Source organism: Sus scrofa, chromosome 1 (assembly GCF_000003025.6).
Source record: "Sus scrofa isolate TJ Tabasco breed Duroc chromosome 1, Sscrofa11.1, whole genome shotgun sequence".
NCBI classification, from domain to species: Eukaryota; Metazoa; Chordata; class Mammalia; order Artiodactyla; family Suidae; genus Sus; species Sus scrofa.
In genome coordinates this window covers 111280480-111294574 of record NC_010443.5, presented here as the reverse complement: position 1 = coordinate 111294574, position 14095 = coordinate 111280480, and the positions used below count along the sequence as shown (strand labels likewise).

The following is a 14095-nucleotide window of genomic DNA, read 5'->3' as shown; positions in this document are numbered from 1 at the left end:
TTCACCAAGCTTAGAAGGCTTTATAGGTAAAATTTCAAGGTAAAAGAAAACCTCACTGAGTCAATTATAGGAATGACTATTGCACTTGGCTTTCTTCCTATATTTTAGAGTGGAAGGACCACTCTAAGGAATGAAGTTCTTTCTTGTTAGGAGCATGTAGGCTCTATGAGTTGGCTTTAAATCCTGACTCAACCATATACTAGCTAGTTGCAGAATCCTGGGCCTCAGTTTTCATCTGTAGAGTGGGGAGAGTAGCAATATCTACCTCAAAAGATTGTGGTAAAGATTAAATAAATTAACAGTTGCAAAGTGCTTAGAAAAGCATCTAGCACGCAGTGAGTGCTCTGCAACTGTTACTCAATGCCAATACTGGCGAGAAGAGCGTGGTACTTATGTGCATGCAACGAGTCGAGCTGCTCTATTAGGAATCCTGGCTCTGCCATTTCCAGCTGGATGAGTTTGCAAGTTCTCTCACTTCTCTGCTTTACTGCTCTCTCAGGCAAGTTTTCTCATCAAAACCAGGGGTGCAAGTGGGACAAAGCTCATGGGGCCAATGAGAAGATTAAATGAGCTAATGCAGGAAAAGTGCTAAACATAACACCTGGAATATTAAAATTGTTCAGTAGGTGGTAGTTTCCACTCCTGCTGCTGGTACAACAACAATGGCACCCCAGCCATTCCTATCACCATTATTAATATCATTATTGAACTAAAAGTAATGACAAATTCTGTAAGACATCTCCCCCTTCTTTAAAGATCAACCCAATCCTGTACAAGAGTGTTATGAAATATCTAATAAATCTAAGTACACACCAGTACCTGGTAGGCTAGGCATTTTTGTTTTCCAGTAGTGGTCATGGATTTTTAAAGAGCCATTCAACATCTCACTATACCCTTTGGAACCTCTGAATGAAATGGAAACACAAGTGCTTTTTGTCCAAATTCAATTCATGAATCTGAGGACTACGAACAGAGAACTTGAACCAACTGGATGCTCAGACGGAAACACTTAGCTAAAGATTCAGATTTTTTAATGGAATTCACAGATCCCCACCATAAACTGTGGGTTTTAAGACCATGCAAATCTTCTGCCTTGGAAGGACTGACGGGCAGGGCCAAGCATGATACATTTATACCTTAATAAGACGAGACAGAGAAATCCTGTTAAGTTCAGAGGGTTTGGCTCTCGACACACAGGCTGAGTCTAAACAAGGCAAATGTCTCCAGACAGTATGGGGGATTTTTATGTCCTCGGACTGACGGATCTTGAAGGAATGGCATAGGCGTTCCACTTGGTGAGAACAGGCGGAGAGGAGGAGCAGAGGTGGTTTTCGGCGCCCAGGGCTAAACACTTCCCTTTCCCCTTGTTCCTGTGTGCTTGGATCACAATGTCCGAATCCTGTGGGTCTCTTTCATACTCTTCTCCTCTCCCACACTTCTGCCTTAGTCTGCTTTCCAGTTATGAGCCAAATCTTCTGCAAAGGGTATACTTAGCATCTGCATTTTCAGATTGTTTACTGTGACTACAGGTCCCCATTCTCCCATAGTCCCAACCTTGAACCTGGTCTGTATACTTCTTGAGGGCAAAGAACCTGTTGGCACAAAGTGGGTTCTCAGTAAACAATTGTCCATTGACTAGCCCTGCTTCTTAGCCAGCACTTGTATTTTGGTCATGTCTTATCGTCAGCAAGCTTAATGTCTGGGATGGCCGCTGGCCTCACAGCAAGCTAAGAAACAAATCTTCTGGCAACTTTGTGAGCCCTAGTTTGTGACTGTTTGTCAGTGGGCAGACAGGAGCTGGATGAAACCTACCGAAAGAACTTCAGTGTGGCTTCTTCTCAGGTCTGTCCTAATGAAACAACCAGCCAGCAACTGAAATTATAATTGCCGTGAGTCACACCATGAGTCACAAGGGTTGTCACAGCAACCTATTAACTATATAACTAAAGCACCTTCCATTAGTTTTGCCAAGAATGGTTCTTGAGTTTTCCTGGACTGTGAAAATGATGTGGGTGAGCCCCAAGTTTGGGGTTGCTAAGAGCCTACAACCGAAAGGAATGGCCTCAGGGAAGGGAAAAGAAAACGAGGAAAGAAGGCGATTCTAGTTCTTGGACCTCCTGAGTAAATGACCACAATTGTGACAAATTGTTGGCTTGGTTTTGGGACATCAACAAATACCTGAGAGGAGGCCGAGGCCTCGAAACTAATTTTCTCTAAGTCAAATTCAAAGCCAAGCCTCTAGGGGTAAGAAGTGAATGCATTAACCTAGTCCACTTTAAGTGATTGCAATAAATACTTTTTTATTTCTTTAAAGATACAAATAATTAGTTTTCAAAGAAACATTCTGATTCATACTAAAATATTTTTACTTTTGAGATCTAAAACCTCTTTATAAATATTAGAGTACTTTAATTTCATATTTTAGGTATTAGCCTGCTGCAATCACACATTTGCAAATGTACTAAATTCACTTTTAATGGTTATTCGGGTTAAAATTGAAAAGTTCACAAGGTTCAGAAGTGTATTTTGTTATTTATTAGGGAAAACAGACATTCTGTTGGATTAAACTGACACATTTTCCTGACTGCTTACTGAGTAAGTGGTAATTTTTGCAGGTTTGGAAGTTTCTGTTTGGGAACACCCAAATGTGGAAGCAAGCAAGCAGAAGAGACTTAAACAAGAGGAATAAAGAATATAATTTAGGAATATAAATTAGGAGGTTGGGATTAACATATACACAACAAAGACCTACTGTATATGCTAGGGAAAAATACTCAGTATTTTGTAATAATCTACAAGGGGAAAGAATCGGAAAGAGATGATATATTATCTGAATCACTGTGCTGTGTACCTGAAACTAACATGACACTGTCAATCAGTGATATTGAACAAGAAGAATAAAAGATATAAATAAAGATGAGAAAAGGAGGAAGTAACAATGGTCTGTTGACTCTGGAATCAACCCAGGTGCAGACCAGGTGTCTTTTGGGTCTGTGTTACGGTAGCTGGCTGATATGTTCCCTAAGATGATGCTTCTATGACGCTAAACTCTCCAGTAGCTGGAAATAGCTACGATTACTATCTGCTGCATTTTTCACTTTTTCACCTCCCCATTTGTCTTCTTGTAACATTTTAGTGAATGCAGAACTGCCCATGAAGAATTAGATTAAGAAGTCAGGAGCAAAGGAACAGTTGTACTTGGCAAAGAGCCATTGAGTCCAAGAAAAAGACATCCGCGAGGTACTACTACAGCAGGAGAGCAGAACAAACTTGTGAATCATCAAACCAAAAGCCAGCTTGAAAGTGTCCAACCAGAAACAGGTGCTATGTCATCAGCCATGAAAATTAAACTGAAATTCTACACCTCCGTGTAAAATTTCTCGAGTATGACCCTGTCCCACAAATAAAAACTCCCTTTTGTGTTCACACACCCAAACCCAGCAGCAACACTGCCTGTCACCAATTGAAGAACATCACGAACATAAAGGTGCCTTGACCCACGGTCATGAGGACTTTGTACTTGAAGCCCCCCGTCTGTGCCTTCCCCCACCTGCCAAGTAAAGCCAATGACAAACACTGAACTTGTTATCCTAGGAACTCCGTAGGATTTGAGTTCTCTGAAGACCATGCTTGGGGATTTCGCTGGAGTTAACAATCAGATTTCCTTTCCCGGGAATTTCTGGCCTAACTCACCCAAATCCCTTTTTTTTTAAAAAAAAAAAAAAAAAAAGAAGTGATACTTGTACTTTCCAGATAACGAGGTGGCCTAAAATATTATCAAGTGTCACCACCACTCAGGTTCAGTTTATAGTTTCTTGCACCTCTGACTGGTGTCCCAGTGTGCTGACGTTCTGGTCCAATAATATATTCCACAGCTGTACATGTTAATTTGTAAGTGGAACAATCTCTCTGTGAGGACAGGTAGGAAACCCAGATTGAAATGGCTAATGTAAGGTGACTTCAGCTGTTGATGATCACGTAGTCAAGCCTTGACCAGGGTTTCCGGAACCCTGACTAAAAGTGGAAGTCTCAAGACAGCCCAGAAATGAATCCACACACTTCCCTGATAGAGAAGCTTTTTGAAGAGCAGATGTCAAGATGATTTATGAGGAGCTGGAATTTAACATCTTAAGAAAACTTATTGGCAAGTTAGGACAGTTTTGTTTTCAAGAAAAATTTGAGAGATGCTTAAAGAAGAAGTCATTTGGGTGACGGTTATTTGAGAAAGAACTGATTGATTTTCTTCCTCCTCACAAGTTCTGGGGGCTGTAGAGGAGCTAAGATCAGAAATATGATGGACTGTCTGCTGAGCTGGGTGACGAAAACAATCTTCGTGTTTCAGTGGCACAGAAGCCTTTCACGGACATGCAGCTCGGACAATTTAAGTTCTCCTTGGCATGTGCAAAGTTGTGTGTCACCTGTCTATTCAGGAGTTATTCCCCTCAATTTGTCATTGGGCCCCCAAATCATGAAAGTCAACATCAACCAAAAAACTGAGATGGTTTCTGATCTAAATCTTTCTATCGATTTAATATTTGAACTTCATAAAGGAAGCTTTAAATCTTTCTACATTTACATTATGCTTAATCCCTAAGAATTTTCTGGCTGATGTGCATAGTTAGAAAGGCACTCAAATGCCACCTACTCTGGCTATATCTTGTTTTGGTTTTAAAGCAGGTATAGCTGAAGGGGTTCATTGAAGACCAATCTGGTTATATTGCCTATTACTGGACCACTTTTTTTCTCACCAGCTACCACTTTCATGCTGTCACCCAAATCATTCCATGAATTTAAATCCAACCACAGGTTTCTATTTCTGCAACAGGCCAAGGAAATTATCCTTAGGGATGACAATTCCTTAAAAGTCCTTATGGAGGGAGGGTCTTTATGTTAAGTAACACCTATGGTCTCTGTCCTATCCATTGAGGGGTATTCTTCGTAGCCGACAGAGTTGAACTAGTGGTTTTGGTCCACTTCTCCAGGAGCCAAGTCACAATGCAAACAGTCAGCGGCTTTCTGTATATTGCCAGGGGGCCAGGAGTCCAGACCCCACACCGCCATAACCAGTAGGCACATTCATCCGCCCCTGTTCAGGAGAGGCCCAGGGCTGAGCTAGCAGAAAGACTGAATTACTTACCACCTCTAGAGTGGGTCCCTCCGGGCCAGGGACGAGCTCATGGGCAAGGCTGTGCAAGGAAGCGCTCTGTACCATGCCTGCCCTGCGGATATACAGAGGACTTCAGTCTCCTGCACTGTCAATCTCTCAGTCATCATGAGCTCAATTATGCACCGACAACAGCAAGAACAACAACAACGACGATGACAAAACAACCCCCAAAAAGCTAAGGGCCACAGACTACCCTGGTGGAGGGACAGCCAACTGGAACTGTGCATTGAGAGATGAGGTGCTGTCCTGATCACGGGTCCATTACGGGCCTGAGCTTTTCCTGTTTCCTCAAACAAACATTCCAGGGAATCCCATGGGAGAGCCACGTGGAGAGAATGCAGGACAGGGTCCTAAATGGTAGGCAACCATCAAATTTGGGGGGCCTGGGGTTATTTTTTTGGCTTTTTTGTTTGTTTGTTTGTTTTGGTTTTGGTTTTGTTTCTACAAATACAGATAGACAGACAGACAAACCCAAGAGCAGATTTCAAGAATCAACTGAGGCACGAGATAAACTACTTTGATGGGACGCAGATTTTTTTTCCTCCAAGTGGTTCATGTGAAATCAAAAATTTTCAAAGCATAATTAGGGAAAATGCGGGGACATGTCTTTGTTGGCCCTAAAGGGTGCCATAAATATCTCCATCGCTTGCCTTAGGAGGATGCCCAAACACAATCTTGTAGGTAGCACATATCTGTCTAAAACAGTAATCAAATTCAAATGACACTCTTAATTCAAAGTCTACATAATACGCTGGTCAAGTACAGTGAAGGCTGACTGCCTGCAACCAATGACGTATTGGTTTCATCCTGAGGTTCAAGGCACAGTCAAACATCATGGCTCAGATTGCAAGTCACAACACTTGACATTGACGTGAGTTGGTAAACTTATGGTGTAGTTCGAATGAAGGCAATTGATGAAAGCAGTTGAACCTGAGAGGTGGGAATGAATAGAGAGGATAAATCCAGCGCACATTTCCATGTCAAACTACCCATGCCATTCTCCGGGGCCCTCCAAGGCCACACTCATGGTCGAGCGGCAGCGCCTACATTCCTGGTCAATATCTCTGCTCCACAGACACAAGTACAAAATGGCCTAAACCGTGAACTAGTGGTGAGGAAAAGGAGACCAACATTTCAGAGAAATCAAGGGGGTGTTTCCTAGGAACATACCAACTCTTCTAGGAAGGATCCAGAGCAAGGGTGACCGTAAGTAATTAATTGATCCTCCTGGCTAGATTTTATGCTGTTTCTAAAGATGAATGGCTTGGATCACTCGAATTCATCAGACTATGTCTAGACTCTCTTTAACACACACTCAGTACAAACAGGTGGAGATGTACCACTTCCAAGCACTACAGGAAGAGAAGGATGACCTCTGTCGACCATGGATCACAGCTGAAACATTAGTTTATACTTGAAGGGTCACAGCAGCCAGACATATGCGAATTCCAACTCTTCAGAAAACTTGGGACAAAAAAAAAAAATGCATTACTTACATGTATGTGTCTTCTTTGTTACTGAGATACCTAGAAGAGAAGAAACAAGGACAAAGGTAAGAAAGTGGCCTGGGTGTACTTCTCAGAATGTACATTCACAGCAGACTCAGCAACACATTTTGTTCAGGTGGGTCTAGAGAGGCAAGCTGAGACTCAGTCTCACACAGCAGCATCCCTGGATCCACCCCAGAGTGACAGCCATTAACGAAGGGGTCAGTGAGCGTCGCCTACTGGCTTGAGAGGTTCTGTGATAAAAAGTAGCAGCACAGACAGTAATTAAATAGACGGAGAAAAAGAATCTTCTTTTTGATTTTAAATAGGGGAGATGATCATGTTTATAGGCAGAGTGGGGAAGATTTAAGGCCCAAGAGAGGGATGCCAACTTAGACAAGAGTGAACTGAGCAACGGAGCAATTAATTTGCTATGGCCATTGACTTTGTGTTTACTTTTTAATGAAAATGACTCTTCCTGCTCACATGAAGCGTAACTTTTAATGGTGAGGGAAAACACATCCACGAAATGTACCTCTCTGTCGGCACTCATTAAAGTCTGAAGGGGGATGATTGCTACGTCTCTGCAAATGGCCGTGGAATGAACACAGATCGTTATGAAAACATGAGGGACTCATGAGTCAGCACCCTCAATGCTTCCATGGTGATTTACTGGGAGCAGGTGAGGTACAGACCTGGGGAAGAGTCTGTGCAGAAGACCACACAGAAAGATAACGTGAGGGCGCATGCTTCAACGCCAACAGTTATCTCCACCTCAGAAGCCCTCCATTTTGAACTCTTTCTGCATCATTCTTCTTGGGGGATATTCTTGAGACCAAAGAGGCACAAAGAATAAAACTCTTGAAAGCATTTAGCCTGTGACTAAGACGTGTGGTAAACCTTGAATTTTATTTTCAAGTTATTAAGGGAAGTATTTAACCCTCCTCTGGAAAGCAAAGCTGTTGAAAATTGGGCCCCCACAGCAGACCTATTACTTAGCGATGGAACGGATTGTACAAGGGAAGAAATCCGTTATGAAAATCCATGGTAGGCATTAAAAAAAAAGTCAGTTCCAAAGTTGTGTGCCAAGACCAAAATTACATACTTGCTCCCCCCACAACTTTCCAAAGGGCTTATTTAGGGAAGCTGAAATTACACAGCCCAACTCAAATTCTAACCCCCACTTTTTAATGAGGAAAACGAAACTATTGTTTTTCACCGTGTTTGACTTGGCTTCGCAAAGTGAATTTAGAGCTTTCTGCAAAGAGTCTTGAAGGCCCTCTTACATGGGAACTAACCAAAGTGTTCTAGGAGCTTCTGAAATAAGCCTTTTTTCAAGGGAAGGGAACTTTCCCCAACAGCAACAGCGAGTAAAGTTGGAAATCTGAATACCATTTGCAACTCTAACTCATGACACCAGCACCAATAAATTGATAGATTAGTGCTCTTTCAGCATTATGAGAGCTATATGTGTACTTTCCTTAGGAAATAATGCTTTCTGTAAAATCACTTTGAAGAGAAAGTGCTTATGCTGCCACTCCTGATTATTCAGAACCTTCACACAATTGGATTTAACACAGCCCCAAACAGACCCATCTATATTCGCTGAGTGTGGAACCATTTTCTCCTGACATTCAAAGGCCTGATGAAAATACCATTGCTTTGGCTTTTCTACTTAAATCTATTATACTGTGTGATGCAGTGTTCTCATCAAATATTTTCATGACGATTATATTGATAATAGATTTTGAACATTTTTCCGGGAAAGCTGCCTGATCTTTGAGATCATAAGTAGCATGGAGCTAAAACTTCTCATACCTGTCTCCAAGAAAAGGCATGAGTTCTGCAACAGCATAAAACTGGTCCCTGAGTTTTGTTTAGCTGCCAGTTAGGGATCAGTAGATAACAGGGGAATATACCTATGTAAGAATTCCCAGGAGTTCCCTCAGCAGTAACAAACCCGAATAGTATCCATAAGGGCATGGGTTCAATCCCTGGTCTTGCTCAGTGGGTTAAGGATCCAGGGTTGCTGGGAGCTGTGTTGTTGGTCGAAGACGTGGCTTGGATCCTGAAGTGCTGTGACTGTGGTGTAGGCTGGTGGCTACAATTTTGAATCGACCCGTTGCCTGGGAACCTCCATATGCCGTGGGTGTGGCCCTAAAAAGACAAAAGACAAAAGACAAAAAAAAAAAAAAAAAAAAAAAGAATTGCCAGATTTAGCAGATAGAATACGGGATGCCCACTTACATTTGAATTTCAGACACTAGTAATCTGTTGTTTATCTGAAATTCAAATGTAACTAGACATCCTGTATTTTATCTGGCAACACTAACCTATACACAAAAAATGTAAATTATACCTATTACATGCAAGGAAGAATATAGCAGTTAAGTTAAGAGATGGACTTTCACAGAGAAAGGTTTAAAAAACACATCTCTCTCACAAGTGCAGTTTTTTTTAAAAGAGCATTACAACTCCTAATTATGGAGACAGAATTGTGCAAAAATTTTAATTTTCATTTATTTTGTTATGTAATAGCCATTATGAGGACAAAATTCTATTTCCCTGGGAAAGGCAAACAAACTGAAACAATGTGAACACACAAAAGACAAATTTAATGAAACAATCAGAAAATTTATTGGAATTCCCTGCTTTCTCCTCTCCTGAAAAATAACTGTGATCACACCAATGCCTTATGTCACTCCTTTCTCGATGGAAGCACCAGTACTTCACAGCAACTGACTTCATAGAAGCAAAGAAAGGAAGAAAAAAAAAAAAGGCAGAATATGTCCTCCTCATTTCACAGATGGGTCAACTGAAGCTGAGGAAAGTTCAATTAGCACAATCAAAAGTTTTCTGTGGAAAGTTGATATCTGGTGAGAAACGAGTCCGTGATATGTATTTAAAGCTTCTTAAGGAGGTAAAAGACCTATACACAAAAACTAAAAGACACTGATGAAAGAAATTATAGATGACACAAAGAGATAGAAATATATACCATGTTCTTGGATTGGAAGAATCAATATTGTTAAAAATAATCATACCACGCAAGGCAATCTACAGACTCAACATGTTTCTAAAAGTAAGTGTGCTCTATTATGGATCCCAAACTCCACTTCACTTGACTCTCTATAGTCAAGGAAGGTACTTGCTCAAGGGCAGGTGGCCTAAGTGGGCAAAAGACTTGGATCACTACCACCAAAGGGTGTCAAACCAAGTCCTGATATTGCGAAGGTTTTGATCCACTTCTCAATGCCTGGAAAGTGATGCCAAGACCCTTCTCCAAAGATTTGCAAACAGATCACTGAGCAGAAACACGAGCTCCAAGAGTTTGGGACCTCCTGGAGTTGTGGGGGAGTAATGGGTGGAACCAACTTTGCAAACACAAAGCACTCACACACCTGGAACCAAAGGTCCACTCGCTGGGTGATCTGGGAAAGTCACTTAACTTCTCTGGACCTTCGTTTTCTCCTCTGTAGAATGAGGTGGTTGAACGGCATGATCTCCTGCTTTCCCTTCTAGTGCCTCTATCAATTGCTCCTTGCCCTGCTTTCAAGCTATCAAACCAAACCTCCTCTAAGCAACAGGCTGCCAGAGCTATTTCTCACTGTAAAAACATCTAATGTGACTTACAATCAAAGGCAACCCCTGAAACTCTTTCATTTTTGCCTTTAACAACCAAAGAAGAAAGAAGGCAGTGTCCACAAAAGGTTATATAAGTAAAAGATAGACTTCTTTGGGGTGATATTTTAAAATTAACTGGGCTAGAGAAAAATGGTCGCTTTTGATAAAGTTGCGGGACTCCTTATTATTTTACCCAGGTCACACACACACACACACACACACACACACCCTCTCTCTCTCCCTCTCTTTCTCTCTCACACACATACAAACAGAGAGAGAGAAGCAGAGAGATAGAGACAGAGACACGCAGAGAAAGACAGAGACAGAAATACAGAGAGAAAAAAATAACAAATATTCCCAGGTAATGCTTTAGAGTAATTTCTAAATGCTATGATAACAATTTAAATGGCCAGTTAATATCCTTAAAATTAAGAGGAAAAAAATCTCCACAACAATTCTCCCCAAAGTAGGACTTCTAATACAGCCAGATTCCCAGACTCTATTTAGCTAACTAGGGTTCAAAGTAAAGCAATGGAAATGTCATGAAAATACCACAAATTTATCACTGTCATGGTTATCAGTAGTTTCATAGTTAGAGTTATCACAGAGCAGAACACTTGAGGAATGAATGTAATCTGATATTTCCAATCGATGCCAAATCTTGGACCAATTAACTTTCTTGGTGGACTTCTTATTGTCTCTTGGTTTCTAGACAATTGTCTGGGTACCAAGTTTATTTTAACTTTTTTCCTCCTCCCCAGATCTGCTAATTGCTGCAGTGGCATTTCCGGGGGCCCTCTATTCTGGACAAGCCCCTGGCTACAAAGATGCCCCTTTGCCCCTCGGCCAATATTCAGCATACGTGCCTTCCCTTGCCCTCTTTCATAATGAGATAATTGTTGAGACAGAGATAGTTTTGTATTAGACTAAAATACACAAAGAAAAACAAACACAACCAAAAAATACCTACAATAATATATGCAAGCTACTATATATAAAATAGATAAACAATAAGGACCTACTCTATAATATAAGGAACTATATTCAACATCTTGTAATAACCTATAATGGAAAAGAATTTGAAAAAGAATATATATATATGATTCATATATATATATATATACACACACACACATATATATAAAACTATATAATTGCTGTAATGTTTTTCTATAAACCTAAAACTACCATTGTAAGTCAACTACACTTCAATGAAAAAAAATACCTAAAACAAGATGCAGTGGAGTTTTTCCTTTCTTCTTTTTGTTTTTAAATATGTCAACATTTTCCTATTTAAAGTAAGAGTGTGTGGCAAGGAGGAGGAGAGGTGCTCAATGATAAATAACCCAACCATGAATTGGCCAACTTGTTTCATGCATCAACATGAGCCCCAGCACACTGACTCTTGGTTTCATTTCTAGAAAAGGAGGTCTCCAAATACAAAGGCCTTTGCAAGATTCATTCTCCCCCCTGACATGGCGCCTGCATTAAATTAGACATCCATCATTCAAGCTGGGGTCTTGCAAAAATGGTTTAACCTCTCCTGAGCCTCTGTTTTTCTATCCATAAAATGGGGATAACATTTTCAGCGCTAGATTTATAATAAGACTTATGTAAGGTAATTCACCTGGGACACCTGGCACAGTTCCTCTTTCCTACTAAAGATGTTTCTGATTGCAGACACTCTGCATCAGATAAACAGAGAGCTATCAATTGGGTGGACATAGGCAATACCCATTAGGACACTGCTGTTAAACAGGTGGATACACTGGTAAATCAACGTTTGAGAGCTCAGACAGAATTTTCAAAATAATATCTGAAAGGCGAGGCCTTCCTCCTGCCATATTACCAGCAAGAACAGTGGTCAAGGTGCAGCTGTCTGGGTCTACTTGTTTGCTCCTGCACTTCTTTTTGTACTTCCTTACTGTAAGGAGCTGGTAGTCTGAAACAGCAATTTATATGCAGCCTATGGACACTAGGTAAGAAACAAGGCCCAGCATGTAGGACTTTTTTTTTTTTTTTTTTTTTGAAAGGCTAACAATGGTTTCATAAAGAAAACATATCACCTTGTGCTGGTCCACTGTCCCCACTCCCCCAATCCTGACTAGTCCCCTGAGTTTGCTCCATTCCACACTGTCAAGGAAGGAATCAGTGCAGGATGATGGTCAGGAAGACAGCCGGAGCAGGGTCTGGCCAAACAAAATGATGTTACAAAACAACGTCCTTGTCTAGGACAAAAGAGCTATTAATGATAATCAGTACATATTACTGAAAGTGCTCCAAGTAATCTTTGGACTTTGTTTCAAAAATTCTTAATGGACACTAATGCTTAGAGTTCACTCAAAAGAGAAATAAATTACGTGCCAGGGTTGCGGGGACCAAGGACAACAGGAGGAAGGCATCAAAGCATTAGCAATGTTACGACAATCAAACATTTTGTAATTGCATAAAAAGCCTTTAAAAATCATTTAGAAATACTAATTATGAGGACAAATAATACTTTAACACGAGGTTTCTTTCATGTTAGATTTGCACCTAGGTTGAGCTGTTTTGGAAGTAATCCTTCAGCTCGTTTACCAATCAAGGTACTTTTTACAACGTTGAACACTATGTTTTAGTTTGAAAAACGGTTATGGGAAGGAATTGGAGGACTTTTTCCTGTTTTTGAATCAAAATTTTTTTCAAATGATTGCCCTCCATCTCTAGGTCATACTTTCTGACATATGTGCCCAGAACAATCTTCTAATTTAGGACAGAACTAGACCCTCTTTTAAGTCCTGCCTTTATCTTTGAGAAAACTGTTCCAAGGACAAAACCTCATTCCCGGTCTCCCAGCAAAGACAACATAAAGCGACCATCAGATTGTCCTAGAAAGAAATCTTGGGACTAAACTTACTTGGGGAACATCCATCTTCTCTCCCAGAGATGACTATTCAATGCCTTATGAAAAGTCCACACCTAAGGAGGGTAATTTTTCCTTTTATGGCTTGCTGGTGCCAAATGTCTGATTAGTACTAATGGACAGAAAGAATAATCTTTGTTCTTTCAAATTGATTTCTTTTTATTGAGTCTCTATCTTGAAAATGGAGTACCCATTAGATATTACTTGGTTGACTTCAAAGTCTGATCTTAGAGCTCTGGGCAGAGATGAGAAGTGAAACTATTAAAACTTCCAGCTGAGCCCTTCTGGAACTGAGTAGTTTTATTTTATAAGGGAATAATCTGAGTCAGGTAAAATCAACAGTTTTTATCAAGCTTTTCCAAGAAATGCTTTACTTACATACCTCAGAGGTCTGTTGAAATTGTTTATCTTTGCCACTGATATGGGCAGGTACTGACTTGAACAGTCTGCAGGTGACTTGCCTGGATGTTGTCAAACGCATGGCTTTAGCTACAAAACCCAAAATCAAGGTTACCCAGACTGGTTGGACAAGGATAACCCAAAGATTTTGGAGTTGGAGCCCAAAGCAAGTCAGGCACTTTAGACGCTTCTCATAGATTATGTCCTAGCATACTCAACACAATCGCACCTCAGGGAGCAGGGACCCTGGTGAGCAGAGCAGGTCAAGCAAGTAATGACTGAAGAACTCTGGTCTGCAGCCACCCCAAACCAGAGTCTACTGCTGATGTCAGAGCATGGGTAAAACAAGGGGTATACTAGTCAGGGCAAAGGAGGAAACGATTCCTAGGGTCCACTCATGGGCTGAATCACCTGGATGGAGAGGAAATCCACCGAAGTAGAAACAAGGGGAATTTGGTTCTGACTTTGGAGGAAATGAATTCCACACTCAGAACCAGGATGAAATAGAAGCCTCAG

At 40.9% G+C, this 14095-nt stretch overlaps 1 protein-coding gene across 2 annotated transcripts in view; it reads right to left on the bottom strand.

Moving 5' to 3' along the window:
* Positions 1-14095, bottom strand: part of RORA (RAR related orphan receptor A) — a 763804-nt gene that overhangs the window by 188233 nt on the left and 561476 nt on the right. For both annotated transcript variants that reach the window (XM_021073474.1, XM_021073481.1), the window contains exon 2: positions 6664-6693. In XM_021073474.1, coding sequence (XP_020929133.1) covers positions 6664-6693 — 30 coding nt within the window. The remainder of the gene's footprint in view (positions 1-6663; positions 6694-14095) is intronic.